We start from the raw sequence: 18,941 nt of genomic DNA, 5'->3' as shown, positions 1-18,941 counted from the left end.
CGTGTTGGATTTTGAAAACCAGCAAACCAAGATCCTTTCGCGAAATCTTCCTTACAGTTGATGACAGATGAGCCATACATCCTTTCGCAAAATCTTCCTTACAGTGGACGGACATAGTCCAATTATTGCGCACTATGGCAGATGAGCTCATTGGGTTCTTCTTCGATACTCTGCCCTACACTAGCAGCTAGTTTTAGGTGCACTCTGTAAGGTGTTTTTGAAGGAGAGCACCTGATAGAAGAGAAGATAATTCATCCCTTAAACGACCTTCATCTCTTAACTCTTTAAGGAACATACAACAAATTTTATACTACTTTCTAATAAATGTTGATAAAAGGGATTGTTTAATGACAGCAAAAACTGTTTCTAAGAACTTGGAAGTATTCCAACAAATTTCTTTTCTAAGCCATCACCTAACTTTCTAAAATTAAAAAAATAATATATTCTTTGTTTTTCTTTTAGGTTTTTAAAATCATAATGGACCCATTGATCGAAACTATGGACCAAAAAAGCATAGCAAATAAGAAACTAACTACTAGCGGGCAGAATCCAAATGAACCACAACAACGCTCAAAACTAATGCACAAAACCAATCAAGAACCAATTAGCCCTATTATACTATCTCCTTCGAGTGTGCTGGATGAATGCTCTCCTCTGAAGAATAATCGTATCCCCGAGCAAAACCATTGTCAAGCCACAAGCAATCATCGACAATGCGATGAGCCACGAAATCCCAAACAAACTGCAACCGATGACGGTGACGCTTACTACGATGACAATAAGGATGTTATTGTTGTCAGGGAATATGAAAGCAGTAATAATCAATTTGACAGCAACAAGTTTGGTCAGAAGTCGAACAACATAAACGAGAAAATGGGAAATCTACTTATCCAAGGGGAAATTAAGTCTAACAATCCGAACCAAATTAACCAGTGTGATAATAAGGAACCATCTGCATCAGAAGGTAGTGGCAATCCAAATCAAATTGCATCATATTCCATCGCACCAAATCGAACCACCAGTGACGTTTCAATAACGTCAACCAATCCAACATCCTGCACTGACATAATACTCAATCGTGATATATCTGAACCATGCCACCATCTTCCACCATCCTCATTACCCGAGACTATCAATAAGCCAACCATTCCAAATGTATCTCGCAACAAAATTATTGCGTCCAATGGCAGAGAATTATTGAGTAACCACATTGGGACAGAAGTAAGCACAACTGTGATACAACGTCGCCAGCTGCCCATAGTCAAGGCACAGTCCTTGGACTTGTCATGTGACGATGAGTCCATTGACCAAATCCATCCCCACCTCCAGAATAACCATTTTGTGTTAAATCAAAATCACAATTACCGTACCCACCTTCATAATCAGCATCTTCATAATTTTCACAATTATTCATACAATCCTACGTCGTCGCTGGCGCTTTCGCTGTCGGGCAGGAAACAGTTAATAATAAATAATAAAGGTCCTTCCTTAGCTAATCAGCAGCAGCAGCAGCAGCAGCAAGAGTCCCAAGCCGAAGGTTTATTGCGTAAATCCAACGTAATTGGCACCGGTTCGACGGAAGATGCTGACGCAGATGTCGATGAAGATTACGATGAAGAATTGCCGTCCAGGCGAACACCACTAGCTGCAAATTTACTCAGAAGCCACACTTTGGATGAGGAAAGACCTTCTTCGCCTAGTCATCGTCATTCTCCACGAGGAAGTCTTGATATAACTTCTTCAGCTGGCCTTGCAGTAGATATATCAGATGGTATTCGTAACAGTGCCAACCATCCACGACAACAGACCCTTGCCAAAGGTCATCTGCCAAGTGTGCAATCACTAGAATCAAGACCTATTTATCCCAATGTACCATACAGTCCATATGCGAGTCCTTACGGAAGTCCGCGAAGTCACCGCAGAAAGACTCCTCTAAGAGAATCCCGCAGAATATCTATTGAACAATCTGGGAGTTTCCTTCAGCTTAATCAATACAAACTTATGGATCAAATTGGACAGGTAAGTTTTAGATAATTTTTTTGTTTTTGTTATAAAAGATGTACACGAATGTTTATTTTGTGAAGGGTTCCTATGGCTTAGTTAAATTGGCCTATTCCGAAGAAGACTCCACGCACTATGCGATGAAGATTCTGTCAAAACGTAGACTTCTACGCAAGGCTGGCCTTATGAGTCGTGGTCCAAAGAAAACTACTACGTCTCCGCTAGACAGGGTCTATCGGGAAATTGCTGTTTTAAAAAAACTCGATCATCCAAATGTTGTCAAGCTCGTAGAAGTTTTGGACGATCCATTGGAAGATTCACTATACCTCGTATTTGAGCTCGTAAAACAGGGTGAAGTTCTTGAGATACCTACTGATAAACCACTGACAGAGGAACGTGCATGGAGTGTCTTTCGGGATGCTGTGCAAGGATTGGAATATTGTAAGTACAAATCAATCTATTTACCCATAATATGTATCTGTTTACTACTTGATAATTAAAAAGAGACAAGAGTGTGAGGTAGAAGTGAGTAGGAGCCTTGAAATCTTATATGTACATTTTTCAATGTCTTCTATAGACAACCGTATTTTTAATGAACTCTTTTAAAACACCGATGCAATTTATTGAATTCCACTAAGCAAAATAAGTTGATCTGATATTAACTTTAAATAATTATACATATGTTAATCACAAATAAATCTTTCACCTGTCATTTTAATGAGTGTGATTTCATTTATTTAATTTTATTTCATTGTAAAAATTTTATTTAACTACTAATTTAAACGTTTAAAATAAAGGAAGCTTGCGTGTATACTCGACTTTCGAAGTTCAAACATTTTGAATGAACAAATAACCGTGTTTTGTTGGGAAATCTATCCATAGTAAAGTAGGATCTTACACGAATAACAAAAACAATATCCATAGTGAGAATAACACCGATAAAAGTTAGAGTAGAATCTCACTATGGATAGGTTTTTGACATTTTTTCTCAATGCTGGTATGATTGATAATGCATTTGTATTTCGATGGCTGTGTTCGTTGAGTAGTTCAGCATTTTTAATCATGTGTGTTTTCCATTGCGGAAAAAACGAATCTATTATTGTTGACATTATTTAGTTTTGTTAGTGAAAATGGACTAACTGGGCTAATTTTGCAAGAAAAAACAATAGAAAAGGTATTTATGTTTTGCTTTGTTTCCAAAAAAGGTTTATCTCAGTTTAAAATAGATAAATCTCAACTCGATTCAGGTATATAAAGAATTGAGGCGAGCTTCAAGCTCGCTTCAACACCACATGTTAATGTAGTAGTCTACGAACAAACTCCCTTTTTGATGTTTTTTATTATTATTTTGACAGATCTTCTTTCAGTTGTACCAATTTTTAAATACACAAATCTGGCCACTGCGGATCGTTTTCTTGGGAATTTCTCACTTTACTATTTATGAAATGCGAACAAAATGCACGTAATGTAGTGTGACTTTTGTTTGGTTGTTATTTTTTCGAAGTTTCGATATTCGAATATGACTTCGAAATTTAAGGTAGAGGCCTCTTAATCCCTTCAAATTATTTCACAAAGGAATAGGAATCAACATTTTGATTTGTTGTTGCACAAAACTTTATCTCATGAAAAACAAATAATCGATAAATAATGCTTCGAACATTATTTTTCCCGAACATTTTAAGGTTAATATTACACTTGTTTTGCTCTTCATCCAAAACAATTGACAAGTTTATGTTTCTTAAATCTTAAGCCCGTTTGCTGATACGAAACATAAATCTTGTTACTAGCTAAGTTTCGCTTAGCGTTTAAGTAAAACATACATTTATTTATGTTGCACATACAAATTTATGTTGAACTTAGCAAAGGAGCAGATTTAAAACACATCTTTCACTTAATACTACACAAAACGTCAAAACATTAAAATTCGTGAAAAAATTCAAAATTGAAACGGTGGTGTTTTGTTAATTGCTGGTTCTTATTGTGTTCTAAAATTGTTTTTTTTTTTTTTTTTTGTTAAAATAAAATATAATGGCAGACAAAATGAAGAAAAGAAATCTAAACTTTTCGCTTAACGAGAAAACATTGCTTCTTCAAAGCATTTATGAAGAAAGAGCTGTAATAAAGAACAAAAAAACATGGAAGGAAAAAGAAAGTGCTTGGCGTCGTATTGAGCAAAACTTCAACAGCCAATCCGGAGCTTCGTGTTAAAGGAATAGCGAGGCTGTATGGAAACTACAAAGCCGGAACCCGGAAGGAAGCTGCTCAAGACAAATTTTCTAGTGTGCTAACTGGTGGTGGGAAGCCGTTCAAACCGACAGACCCAAATTTTGAACTGGCTATCTCCATTATGAACCCAAAAACTGTTCATGGCTGGGAGAACGAGTTTGACGGTAACGAAAATCAAGTCAAAGAAAAACAAGGCGAAAATGTTAATTGTAAAACAACAATTCACTACTTGCCTGCTTGACTTCTTAACTATTTTTTAGATTGCAGAAAACTCGAACAATGACTGGAGTGGCTACAAACCCTCTATGCTGAAGAAAACTGTTTATCCCAAATTAAGAACCCCACTTCATACCATTAGTGGCACCGATTTACAGGATCTCAATGATGAAAGCAACTTGCCTAAAATTGAAAATGAAAATCCACCAACAGTTATTTTGTCAAAAGGTTTTAAAAAAACAATTTGAAAGTAGTTCGCTAGATTTGGTTTACTAGAAGAAGACCCGTTGACTCAAGTCTACCAAGCAACAAAATATCTGAACAATATTCAGAACTTTCTAGAATTAAAATAGAACTTGAACTTCTGCAACTATTAAAAATCATTGCATTATGGCTTTATCCAGGCCACCTCGCCACCACATTGGTGAATATCATTTTAGCATTGCAAATTGCCTGGACGTTTATAGAAAAATAACATTTTCTGTTTCGAAAAACTTCTGCATCAAGCCCACCTTAACATACACAATATTCGTAATCCTTATTTTGATAAATAAAAAAAAATATTATTTACCAGGAGACTGAATATGAGTGCCATCAATGGCGCCAATAACATTTGGAAACGATGCTATCTCAAATAAATCCGTTTTAGTTTTTAATATATCAGTTGTACTATCAGGAAATGTGATGTAGTCATTAGCATGTCTAGCTAACTGTGGAAACATGCATCCCTTCAAAATCAGCTATGCTTAGAAGGTGGTTTCCAGTTGCAAAAAACTGCAAGGCGACCAAAAGTTGGTTGATGGGAACTATGGAGTTGTTTCTAAGAACATAAATAAAATTCAATTTCTATAATTTAATTAAAATGACTGTACCTGTTTGAAGGGAATTCTAATAAGCATTCTATTTTTTCTAAAACAACTATGGTAATTTCTCTTGTTAAACGAAATCTTTTGTTAAACGAGAGCTTATCAAACGACGAAAAGTATTAATTTATCTCGTATATTTGACAAGGAACTCCAAGTTTAACACTTTCAAGAATTTCAACGCCATCATCAAATACATACATCCAGGATTTCGAAGTCTATTTTATTTTCTTTTATTGATATTGATTTTTTTTAAATCACTATTTATATTAGCTTACAAGCGCTCTACGTGACCCAGCCATCTTAGTCGTTGGACTCTTACTCTTCTGGCTAAGTCTACGTCGCTGTACAGCCCGTACAGCTCGTCGTTCCATCTTCTCCTCCACTCCCCTTCGATCTATACGGGACCGTAGATCGCACGAAGAACTTTTCTCTCGAAGCGACCCAAGGTGCTTTCATCCGCTTTTGTCATAGTCAATGCTTCTGCACCGTATAGCAACCCGGGGATGATAAGGGTCTTATATAGCAACACTTTGACCACTCAATTGCTTTCTTAGTCGTTTGATCTCAGCGCTGGTGTTGTTTTCTGCGTTTACAGCGGAGCCTAGATAGACGAAGTCCTTGACTACCCCAAAGTTACGTCTGTCGATGGTGACGTTTTGACCAAGACGTCGGTGTTGTGTGTCCTTTCTTGACGACAGCATGTTTTTTTTTATAATAAACACACACTCAAGGGGATATCACTACCATTATTATGCAGAGGCACAGTGTGAACAATAGAAAGAGGAGAGAGGGTTTAAAAGGAGATGTCGGTGCACATTGGTTTTGAATTCCTGAATATTGCAATGACTAGGAAAGACAGAGTGTGGTAAGGCATTCCACATTCGCGTAGTACGGCTAAAGAACGATTCTCTATATTTTACAGTACGGCCGAAGTTGAGCTCGAGGGTATACTGATGAGCATTCCTAGAAGCGCGAGTATTACGGTTGAACTGTTTAAGGGGAGGAATGCAGCTGGCTTTTTCACTAGAGCATAAGCGGTTAAAATAACGGTAAAAAAGGGTCAGACAATAGACCTTACGGCGATGTTCAAGCGAAGTAAATGAACTTATGATGATATTATCATCTATCAATTTGAATGCTCTACGTTCAATACTATCCAAGAGGCTAAAGTAAGTTGCAGGAGCACCAGCCCTGAGATGGAAGTTATACTCAAGCTTTGGACGTATGTAAGTCTTGTAGATAATAGCCAGATCAGAAAGGGTGAAATATTTCTTGCATCGCCTAAGGAAACCCAAACACCTTGCGGCATTTTTGGCGACATCGCGTATGTGATCATTCCACAAGAGTTGGTTGGTGACACACATACCGAGAATATCGAGGTGTTCAGTCTCATTGATGCAAGTGTATATCACGCTTTAACGATACAAGACAGCATTGGGTTTTCGAAGCATTAAATTCCACGCGGTTTTTTAATCCCCATGCTGTTTAGGTCGGAATTTAATGAGATTATCATATTTTGTCGTTGCAGTTCCACATCCGAAGAAGAGGGATGTGAATCTGAAAACGAATATGAAAAGCTAAGAGTACTATCGTCAGCGAAACAATGGATTGGATTAGATTTTGCAGACAGGAGATCATTAATAAAAATGAGAAAGAGTGTTGGAGATAAAACTGAGCGCTGGGGCACACCAGCATTTATTTTATGGTTTTCAGACTTGAATCCATCCAATACTACTTGTATTGAATGAAGCAGAGATTCATGAAAACCGAAAGCACGCATTTTCGATAAGAGAGCCTGATGCCAAACCCTATCAAATGCTTTTGAAATATCAAGTGCAATAATCTTACTTTCTCCAAAACGATGTAAAGATTTGCTCCACTGTTCGGTGAGATGAATCATGAGATCACCAGTGGGCCTATTGCTACGAAAGCCGTATTGCCGGTAATTAAGAAGCTTACGATCTTCAAGATATATCTTGAGCTGAAAATTAATCAGCGTTTCCATGACCTTGGAAAGAAGGGACGTAAGTGCAATCGGTCGGTAGTTAGAGTAGGCTGGACAAATGCCGTTTTTCATCCGCTCGGAACGAGACCTGAGGAGTAGGACAGATGAAAAAGCTTACGCAGTGGTTTTGCCAGCGTTGAAGAACACCTCTTCAGAACAATAGCGGGGATACCATCCGGACCAGCGGATTTATGTGTGTTTAGATCTCTTAGGACTCTTGCCACAGTACGAGGGCGAAAAAAGATTGGTCCCATAGAATCACTTACTCGCTCAAGTACAGGCGGAGTCATGACAATCACTGTCAGCGTAGAATTGGCGGCGAACTGCCTAGCAAAGAGATTAGCTTTTTCTAAAGAGCTAACAAAAGGATTGTCGTTGACAACGAGCGTTGTAACCGAAGAAGAGGAAGAATTCCTCATGTTTTTTACAAATGACCAAAAATGTTTACTGCCTTTGGGACATTGTAGTATTTTTTGCCGTAACTTTTGGTCATGTAAAAATTTGGTCCGTCGAATATGGGCGTTGCAGGGCTTTTTGCTTGTTTGAACTTTTTCCGGCTTTCTTCAGTACGGTTGGCTTTATAGCAACGGAAACTTACCTCTTTTTTTAAATCGAAAGGTTCGGTTTACAGCTCGTCCCTGTATATGTGCCGATTTGGTGTTCTTGGGTTTTTTCACATATTACGGCACAGAAGATTTTATAGGCGTTGTTAAGTAGACTGATTCCTCTATAGTTGGTGCAGTTAAAAGGGTCTCCTTTTTTCAGGATCAGGAACTTTGTATATAAAACTTCCAAATGTAATAATGAATCTAAGTTTTGTAACATTAGCCGTGTTTTATTTATATTCCATTTATATCTAGTTCAGTGAGAAATTTCCAAAAGAACGATTCGCAGTAGTCCGGTTTTTATTTTCTGATAGTTGATGAAATTGATTATTTGTAAAAATAATTTAGACTAGACCTAATAAAATGGACAATTTTAAAGGGGATATGTTAAGAAAATACCAGGAATAACTTACATTTAATATCTTGTCATGTTTTCCATTTTGTTATTAGAAATTGAATGAAATAAAAACTGAAAGGGGTTTGTTCGTAGATTATGGTCCGACGAATGCATGAATATTCGTCCATAATCGTGTTAGTGTCGTAGAAGACTGTGTAATCTTTTCTAAGCTAACGCGTTGAGTAACATAAGGTCAATTAGCTTTCTAATTTAAGTAATCCATGGTTTCATTAGGTTAGCACATTTTAATCTACAAAATTTCATTCTAGGCATCTGTAATAAGGAATAAAAACAAGTCGTATGAATGAAATGTCATACAAAATATAATTTTCTTATAAAAATGCTGTCGACAGAGTTTTTAATTCTGCTGCGTTTTTGTTTCACGTTATTTTGCTTGTAGATAAAACATGAAATCTCAAAAACTGCAGGTGTGTGTTCTCACTGAATAATACAAAACACAAAACTACTTATTATACTCAACGAACATACCTTTGAGATACACAGTTATAAAGGAGACTCAGTCCGCGGTGGTTTGTGCATACGAGTATGTAGACCGTCGAATTTAAAAAGCCGGTGTCTTTATCTTGAAATTCAGGCAGAAGAAGATAGTGACCATCGATCTATAGTGATCGACGTTGACGGTGATTGCCTGGCCAAAGTCATTTTCGAAAATCAGCCTAAAATCTACACCAAACAAGAACTTTATTTGGATGCATTGGCACCTCGTAAATTTCGTGTAAAAAATGTTGCGTATTCACGTACACATTTATCAAAAATAGGGCCTCATCGCTTAAGATAAATTTCTTTTTAACTCCTTTGTCTGTTGGATTTTGTATGTGTGCGGGCCCTAGCCACGACTCGAAATTCGTTGGCCAAGTTTTCGTGAGCACCGCAGAATTGACTGTATCGGTGTCTGCTGCAAAACTTTCACGACCAGTGGCGCTGTTTTCGGCAGATTTCGTTGACGTACGGGTTTGACCTGCAAACATTGAAAATTCGGCTTGAAAGGACGACGCGCAACGCGTGCATCGCTGCAACTAGAGAACAGCCATTTTGATAATAAAGGTGTCAATTAACATTTTTATTTGTTTTTAGTGACTGATTAAAAGAAGATGGCTGCCACGAGCTGTCAAAATCAACCCGTCCCAACTGCAACTCTTTATAATGCCCGTTATTATTTCAACAGCATCAACTTTGGTGTGAATTGGTGAGCTACAAAAAGGGTAATAGAAGTTAATTATTGTAATATCCGCCGGATATTACAGTCGCTGATAAAAAATGCCTTAATTATTTCGTCGCTAACTATAGCTTTTATTCTATGTGAATACAAAATGAAACCTTTTGATTTCTTTCATCCTCTTTCTGGAAGGGTAATCAAAAACGAAAATATGTTATCGACCAATAACTGATTTTAATGATCTCCGTTGGCAACATCTAACTTGCATAGAACAGGGTTCTATTTGGATTAAATATAAATATAGCAGGGTAAACCTAATGCTTTATTGACTCGGAACAAAGCTATCCGTTGAAGTGGACATCATCCGTGTTTAAATATAGCACCACACGCAGGGGACATCTTTCTCTCTATTGCTTACCCACCTAGAGGGATAACTGCTTTGGCTTTCATCTCCTGAGCATTTCTAATCCATTTACTTTCAGTTGCTTGCATCCTTCCTGATAGGGATATTTTTATTATTTTATTCTTCTTCTTTTTTTAATATACAATGTAGGTTGATATTTCTATATGATGACACAAGGAAGTCCTGTGTATAATATTGCTCCTTTCCGCTCACACAGACTCCTCTCTTTCGGCCCTCAATTATTGAATCCCTACTTCTAAAAGTATATGTAGAAATGATTTTGATTGTTTTATCATTTCAGTGCATTATCAACGTATTATTCACGCTGACATCAAGCCAGGTAATTTGCTCCTTACCGAATGTGGACATGTTAAAATAGCCGACCTAGGGGTGTGCAATGAATTCTTTGGAGAGGATGCTACATTGAATAATGGTTCTACAGCTGGTACACCAGCATTCCGGGCACCGGAAACTCTATTTCCGGGACAGGTTGGTTGATTTTCGTTGTTTCCTTTACCTTTACAATTGTAACAACAAAAGGGTTGTTAAACCAAACGACTTAATATACCTATTTTAGAGATACAATATTATCAGATTATTAACTTAGATACATTTTTGACATTGAAACTAATTTCATATATTTCAGCATTTATATAGCGGAAAGGCAGCTGATATTTGGGCGTTAGGTGCAACACTTTACTCTTTATTGTATGGCAATGTGCCTTTCGTGGCAAGTTCAGTGCCATTTCTGTATGAAAAAATTAAAAATGAGATTCTTGTGATTCCCGATAAGCCAAAAGTAAGTTGTGAGTTAGTAGATCTTATTGAAAAGATGCTAACAAAGGATCCGGGAAAGAGAATTACACTTCCTCAAATAAAGGTGAGTTTTAATGTTTAGAAAAGTGTTTATACCATTTATTGAAAATTGACTCGCAAGTGATAAAATGGACAACTTGTACTTGCAGACTTATGGTTTTAAACTAACATTTTTTTTATATAAAGATTGTTAAGAATTTTTCACAAGTGTGCGTTGGACTGTCCTGCAAGAGGTCCTGTCGTTCGATCCCTGCCTGTGCCATCTTAAGTTTTTTTTCACGGGTAATGCCTCTTGCAAGGAATTGAAAAATAATTCTTGTCATGAAAAGTGCTTTGTCAAGTTAGCCGTTCAGATTCGGCATAAAACTGTAGTTCCCCTTGATTCCTGTACCTTCCTTCCTCTGAACCTTCTTTAGCTTATTAATGTTATAGGCTTTGCTAAGAGCAGGCCACCACACAGTCGAACCATATGTTAAGATAGGGCGTACTACGGCTGTGTACGTCCATAAAATCATCTTCGACTGAAGTCCCCACTTTATGCCGAAAGTTTTTGCTGCAGGTGTTGAAGGCAACACAGGCCTTCTTAACCCGTACTTCAATATTTAGTTTCCAGTTTAGTTTAGGGTCGAGTATAACTCCCAAATATTTTGCACTGGAAGACAATGATAGGATTTAACCATTGAGTCGAGGTAGCGTGGAGGGCAGTACTTTAGTTTTGGTGGTAAAGAGCAACAGTTCAGTTTTACTTTGGTTAACTTCTAGTCCACAACTCGTTGTCCAGTTGCTAACTTTCTTCAAAGCTGACTCTATGATTTCACTAATCACAGAGGTGTACTTTCCTGACACCAATAGCACCAAATCATCCGCGTAGGCTACCGCCTTCACTCCACATCTCTCTAATTTAACGAGAATTGTATCCATGACCAGAAGCCATAGAAGAGGCGAAAGGACACCAGTTCCCCTACTCACGTGTTTTGTTGCGATTGTATTGCCTAGAGTGGCTCGAATCTTCCTACCACTGAGCATGGAAATAATCTATTCTCGAATGAAGTCTTTTGCACCGAACTTAACGAGCGATTCTTCTATGGATTCGGTAAGGACGTTGTTAAAAGCAACTTGTATGGCTAGGAAGGTGGCAAGAGTAAATTCATTATAGTGGATTGTTTGTTCTAGAGTACGCACTACCTCATGGAGCGCAGTCTCCGTAGATTTGCCCTTAAGATAAGCATGCTGAGAGCTTTCGAGAGGTCGTCCAACTAGTATTTCTCTAATATGGTAATCAAGAATACGCTCCAAGGTTTTAAGCACAAAAGATGTTAAGCTTATTGGTCTGAATTCTGAAATCCTTCGCGGATTCGTGACCTCGCTTACCCACTTTTGGGATAAAAATTACTTTGACCTGTCTCCACGACATGGGCACATGTTTGAGAAGGAGGCATCCTTTGAAAATTTGTTCCAGCCATGGAGCTGCCACATCATGCAACTTTTGAAGCATAACTGGCTGTATGCTATCCATGTCTGGGGATTTATATGGAGAAAAAGTATTGATGGCCCACAAAATATTTTCTCTGGTTATAACGGAATCGACTTGCTCCATATGAGCTACGTTTAGCTCTATGGTTTCAAGCGGTTCGGGGTTATCACTCTCGCAACCCGGAAAGTGCGTCTTCATCAGTAGCTCAAGAGATTCGGCTGGAGAGGCTGTCCAGGTTCCATCAGGCTTTTTTAGAAATTAAGGATTACAATGTTCCTTCGATAAAACTTTGCTGAGCCTTGCGGAGTCCTTTATGTCTTCGATTGATTCTCTCCATTCTCTCCAGCCTTGTCTTTTGGCTGATGACAGGGCTTGTTTGTAAATTTTAAGAGAGTCTTTATAGGGTTGGCAAAACTTATGTTTGTGGCAGATATTGAAAATTGTCCTCGTCATTTTCCTAAGACTCGACAGTTCTTCATTCCACCACGAAGGAAGGGTTTTACGGCTATATTTAACTGGGCAAGAGACTCTAAAAGCTTTACTTATAGAAGTTTCAAAGGTTTTCACCTTCGATTCAAGGTCTCCTATCGATTCAGTGAGATTCGGTAAGTTGCTTAGTTTGGAATTCGAAATTTGACTGAATTTCGTCCAGTCAGTTATTTTGGGATTTCTGTAAGGTGGAGGGTTTTTTGACTCGAAATTAATTTGAAAAAGAATCCGCTTGTGATCCGAAAACGAATTCAAAGGGGAAACTCTCCAATTCTCCACTAATAAATTACGGTTGTTTACTAAAGTAACATCAAGCACATCCTCCCATCCATCATAATTTTCAGAGTTCGGAAAGACGAAAGTGGGAGTATTGCCTCTGTTACAAATGGTTATATTATTTTCAATAATAAAATCAAAAAGTGACTCACTTCGTTCATTGATCACAGAACTTCCCCAAAGGGTAATTGACCTAGTACAGTCTTGCGATGCAATTTAAATGGACAAATAAACAGTACTGTTCATAAATTTTATTTAGATTTACCTATTTATCTTAATTTTAAAAATAAATATTCATAAAACATTTATATATCTCTCCACTTCCACAGGAACATCCTTGGGTGACAGCTAATGGAACTAATACTCTCCCTACGGAAGATGAAAATTGTCGTCTTGTACAAATCAGTGAGGAGGATATCAATAGTGTAGTCAAAAGCATTCCCAAATTAGACACATTAATTCTAATCAAAACTATGCTTAAGAACCATTCATTTTTAAATCCCTTCAATCGTGGTATATCCGGCCGTGCACCACAACGTGGCGGCTCCCGTTTGGAGAGATTTACACGTGCTGGACGTTCGAATTCAGCTCCCGGAGCATATCATTTGCCAATTGATAGACAACTCTCTGGTGATAATTTCCTACCAGCTTTATCAGAACACATAGTCAGTTCAAATTCTGACTTAGCCGAAGATTGCTAAAGGCTTTAAAAAAAAAAAAAAAAAAAAAAACAAATAAAAAATATAATTACAAAATTGCCAAAACAAATTTGTTCGAAACACACACTAAACACACACATAATATTTTGCATTTAAAAAATGATAAATAAATATATGTTTAAATTTCTTAAAATTTTCTTTAAGTTTAAATTTTAATTTAATGAAACAAAAACTTAAAAAAATATATCTTTTATAAAACGGGTTTAATATTTAAATATTGTTCTTTTATTATTATCATTATTACAATTAATATTACCATAAAGTAAATCTCCAACTTTTAAAAGCTTTAGAAATATATAGCTTTTTAAAATGCACATTTATAATATTTGCACATAATAAACAAAATATAAACAAAATTATAATGTAATTCAAATACTCTTAATATAGTACACAAAAAACAAACAAATTACACAAAACAAAACAAAAATTAAACTTCAAATGCTAAATTGCAATCATTCGTTGTAATACCCTTATATTGTTTTCTGTGATATTGATATTATTAGTGTTATTATAAAAACAAAAATAACTATAAAATAATTATATATTATTATACTATGTATACACATGCATTCCTACAAATTTAATATGTGTATATTTTTATCTATTTCTAGTTAAATGTTATATTTATGTGGTTAATTTGTATCTTTTTTTTATTTTGTATTTTATACTATTTTGAAAAATCCATAAGGTTTTGAGAAAAATGTTTAAATTAAATGCTGCTGTCTTTGAAGCTTTGGTTGTGTAAACCATTTATAAACTAGTATAATAATAATTATGTTTAGAGAATCATAAAAGCGATAGAAATAATGGATTTCTCCTATATTTTAATAAAACAAAATATATTTCACATGCACAATACTAAGAAAATTAAATCATTTCATTTATCATCTTAATTTTGTTTAACATTATTTCATAACATTTAATTTACAAAGTTAAGATGCCCTAAAATTTGAAAACGTTGTTTTACTCAAGGGCTCCTTTTTTTCTGACACTTCTTCTTATGTCAATAATTGATCTTTTATCTGAATCTTCTAACCTATGAATTTAATTCTTTCGCTGATGACAGTGCCCTAAGTTCTTTATATTTATACAGATTGCCCTTTAGATGTAGACACTTGTAATCCTCCCTTCAAATATTCTAGGAATGCTCGTTCATCAGTTTACGATTGGGTCCAATTTCAGATGTTCAGATGTACAGGAATTCTTTTTCTAGCCACACTTCTCGAATGTGGAATGCTTTACCAGGCCTAGTATTTCCCGCTCATTACATTGTGCCAAATGTGAATCGGTATCTTCATTGTAATCATATTACTTACTTACTTACTTAAGGTGGCGCTACAGTCCGGGGTGGACCTGGGCCTCAACCAACATGCGTCTCCAGCCAGCTCGGTCCCTAACTAGCTGTCTCCAGTTTCGCAGCCCAAGTTGGTTGAGGTCCTCTCCCACCTGGGTAAGCTAACTGAGTCGCGGTCTTCCTCTACTACGCCGTCCCTCGGGATTAGATTCGAAGACCTTTCGGGCTGGAGCGTTGATGTCCATCCGCTCTACATGACCTAGCCATCTAAGCCGTTGGACTTTAATTCTGCTAACTAGGTCAGTGTCGCTGTACAGCCCGTGCAGTTCGTCGTTATATCTTCTCCTCCATTCTCCATCTATGCCTACGGGACCAAAAGTCACCCGAAGAATTTTTCTCTCGAAGCATCCTTAGACACTCTCATCTTTCTTTGACATGGTCCAGGCCTCAGCGCGATAAATGAGAACCAGAAAGATGAGTGTCTTATAGATGGTGATTTTAGATGCTCGAGAGAGGACTTTACTTCTCAATTGCCTTCTACATCCAAAGAAGCAGCGATTTGCAAGAGTTATTCTTCGTTTGATTTCAGCGCTGGTGTCGTTGTCTGTATTAATAGCGGTGCCTAGGTAGACAAAGTCCTTAACTACCTCAAAGTTATAGCTGTCCATGGTGACGTTTTGTCCAAGACGTTTTCGTTCAGTGTCCTTTTTTGATGACAGCATATACTTGGTCTTGCTCTCATTGACTACTAAATCCATCTTCTTCGCTTCCGTCGCAATGCTCAAAAACGCTCCACTGACAACACGCTTTAATCTTCCAATTATGTCAATATCATCTGCGTATCCGAGTAATTGGCATGGCAGTGCATCGCCTTGTCTAAAACCTTTTTTGACATCAAATGCATCGCTAAGATCTTTTCCGACCTTGATAGAGCAGCCTGCATTCTACATCGTCATTTTGCACAAACGGATAAGTTTGACTGGAATGCCCAAACTAGACGGTAGAGCTCTTCCCTATAGATGCCGTCATACGCGGCTTTAAAATCGATAAAGAGATGGTGGGTATCGATTTGAAACTCCTGGGTTTTTTCCAAGATCTGCCGTAGTGTGAATATTTGGTCGATAGTGGACTTTCCTGGTCTGAAGCCACACTGATAAGGACCAATCAGGTTGTTGACGAATGGCTTCAGCCGTTCTTATAATACGGCAAAGAGGATCTTATACGCAATTTTGAGGAGACTGATGCCTCTGTAGTTGGCGCAGTTTAGAGGGTTCCCTTTCTTATGTATCGGGCACACTATGCTGAGATTCCACTCATCGGGCATGCTTTCTTCCGACCATATTTGCATATGAGTTGGTGCATGCTCCGTACCAAGTTATCGCCTGCTGCTTTGAATAGTTCGTCAGCTCCAGCAGCTTTTTTTGCCTTAAGTTTAGATAAAGCTATCTTCACTTCGTCAAGGTCGGGTAGGTGGAATTGTAGATCTGCGTCGCCGAGGTTGAGTGGTTCTATCTCCCTTACAGCGTAATTCGATTCGTCATCGCCGTTATATAATTTGGAGAATTGATTTTTACATATTCTCAGCATAGACTGCGGTTCTACTACGATGTTCCCCTGATCGTCTTAACAGGCTTCGGTTCGTGGCTGGTACCCTTGAGAGGTTTTTTTTACCTTTTGGTAAAATTTATGAACCTCATTCCTATTGTGACATCCCTCTATCTCCTCGATTGCGCGCTTCTCATGCTCTCTTTTTTTCCGTCTAAGAAGCCGGTGTTCCTCTCTACTCCTCTGCTCGTATAGCTCGCGAGCAGCTCAAGTCCTTTTGTGCAGCGCCGCGCCGTTTTGTATGCCTCTTGTTTCGCTGCGTGTGCTTGCCAGCATTCGTCGTCAAACCAGGGGTTTCGCTGTGGTGGCTGTGTGAAACCTAGCACTTCAGAGGCAGCATCTCTGATGGCTGCAAGGCAATGTTGCCACTGTTTTTCAATGCTTAATGCTGGCAGCATAGGACTCCTTAAGAGGTTATTAGAGACTAGCTACCAGAGCGTCTTGCCACGCAGTGAAATCGACCAGCCTGAATCCGTTGTCGGAGGTGGTGTCGTGCAGGCTGTATTTTCCGATTATGCCACCAAAGATGTCTTCTCTTCTTAGCTTGGCATTAAAATCTCCTAAGACAATTTTAATGTCATAGCCAGGGCACTGCTCATATGTCTTGTCCAAGAGCTCGAAGAATTTGTCTTTGGTGTCTTCATCTTTCTCCTCTGTTGGGGTATGCGCTCATATTAGGCTTATGTTGGCGAATTTAGCCTTGATGCGGATTGTCGTGATGCGCTCGCTCACACTGTTGTTGTTGTTCCAACAACAAATCCACACCCAAATAGACGCTGTCTTTGTTCTCGGTACCAGTCGCCGTAGTACATATCGCATTCTTTTAGTTTGCTTTTGCCCGGTCCATCCCATCGCACTTCTTGGATGGCGGTAATATCTGCCTTGCAGCAGTTTAGGGCTTCCGCTAATTGTTCGACTGCACGTGGTCTGGGGACCTAACAATCCACGTACATATCCGAAGTTCGTTGTCCTTATTTCGCTTGCGTTGGTTGTCAACAGTGAATCCGTCCGTATCCGAGGCTTGTTGGTGCTTAGCAAATAAAAGTATTTTTTACGTGGCCAGGAAGTCACCCCTATGGCACAACCCCCAACCTGGAGGGCCAGATCCTTAGTATAACTCCAAGAAAGAGGAACCGGATAAACCGCTTCTTACAGGCCTGGGAATATGTCGAAGAAGCCCTATAAGGTGTTCAATAAGTAGTTCAACCTTACTGGAATTGTAGACGCCACCGTTGATTCCATCTCGAGAATTCGTCCAGTGCCGCCTGGATAAGGAGAGGTGCCTTAGTGGAAACACCTCTCGTTTACTGCCCCCAACAACTTTCTACTGGGGTTGGAACCCAATCTCCAGTTGAGGTACTAGGCACCCGATGTTCACCGGGAGGTGAGAGTACTAGTTGATAGACAGGGGTTGGTTTTGAGAAAAACCTGTGGTCGCTTGTGTCCTCTTCAATGCACATGTCTACCATTTGAACATCATTAATCAATAAAAGGTTGCATAAAAACAGGATAATTATTTTTGTAATTTAAACAAAAAATGTAGCAGACGCCTTCGCTATGAATATTAAAATTCAATAGAAGGGATTAAAATGTCCTGAATTCGAATATCACCTTTAAATTTTTCTATCACAACAGGTTTTAAAAATATACACATTTGGAAATACTATAGACAACTAAAAACGGTGTGTTTAATGTCCACGCGTTAGGTCGGTCCGGCTTTTTACAGGCTTCTTACTGACTTAACGATATTTTACGACGACATGTGTCATAGAGCGTGACATAAGAATTTGCAAAACGTAATGTGGCTTCCACCTTGTATGAAGTAAAAACTGATTCTGAAATAAAAAGAACAAGATTGCAATGACAATACACTTGTCAGCTGTCAAAGCGGACAAAATAGAAAACATATCTATTTGGGGGTTGAGCTCGAGCTTACGATATTTACGATAAAAAGCTAGCACAAAGCTTCAGCTAACATTTCAGATTGCCTCATTAGAGTCCATTGTTTCTATTCAATATGTCAAAACCGGCGGGGCTTAGTTTCAGAGTTACATTAGTTTCGAGTCTCTATATGAAGTTTTGAGCAACTATTAAATTTAATACTTTCATAGTTTTTCAAAATTCGTTTTGCAGAACATTTAAGTACCCGTTTTCAACAGTATTTTTATATTTTTCAATATATTATGTACTTGTTCGAAAAATGTATATATGTATAACAGAAATGTTAAGATAACGAATTTGTTACAAGAACAAAATTACGTTCAATTCGTTCAGCGGCGTTTCGTTAAGATTAATTTGATGCACGTGAAATCTTAAAAATTACTAAGACTTTTCCAAAATTTTATTAAATAATATCATTAAATTCATTAATG

General features: G+C 37.8%; 1 protein-coding gene across 5 annotated transcripts in view; it reads left to right on the top strand.

Annotated features, from left to right (window-relative positions):
- Positions 1 to 15,200, top strand: part of LOC129942367 (calcium/calmodulin-dependent protein kinase kinase 1) — a 141,529-nt gene extending 126,329 nt beyond the window's left edge. For 3 of the 5 annotated variants that reach the window (XM_056051275.1, XM_056051267.1, XM_056051283.1), the window contains 5 exons: positions 463 to 2,019; positions 2,085 to 2,442; positions 10,198 to 10,385; positions 10,543 to 10,776; positions 13,281 to 15,200. In XM_056051275.1, coding sequence (XP_055907250.1) covers positions 478 to 2,019; positions 2,085 to 2,442; positions 10,198 to 10,385; positions 10,543 to 10,776; positions 13,281 to 13,652 — 2,694 coding nt within the window. In that variant the 5' untranslated portion in view covers positions 463 to 477 and the 3' untranslated portion in view covers positions 13,653 to 15,200. The remainder of the gene's footprint in view (positions 1 to 462; positions 2,020 to 2,084; positions 2,443 to 10,197; positions 10,386 to 10,542; positions 10,777 to 13,280) is intronic. The other 2 variants (XM_056051299.1, XM_056051292.1) reach the window with 2 other exon arrangements.
- Positions 15,201 to 18,941: the final 3,741 nt, after the last annotated feature.

This window comes from Eupeodes corollae, chromosome 1, assembly GCF_945859685.1.
Source record: "Eupeodes corollae chromosome 1, idEupCoro1.1, whole genome shotgun sequence".
NCBI classification, from domain to species: domain Eukaryota; kingdom Metazoa; phylum Arthropoda; class Insecta; order Diptera; family Syrphidae; genus Eupeodes; species Eupeodes corollae.
This window is presented reverse-complemented; position numbering and strand designations above follow the sequence as displayed.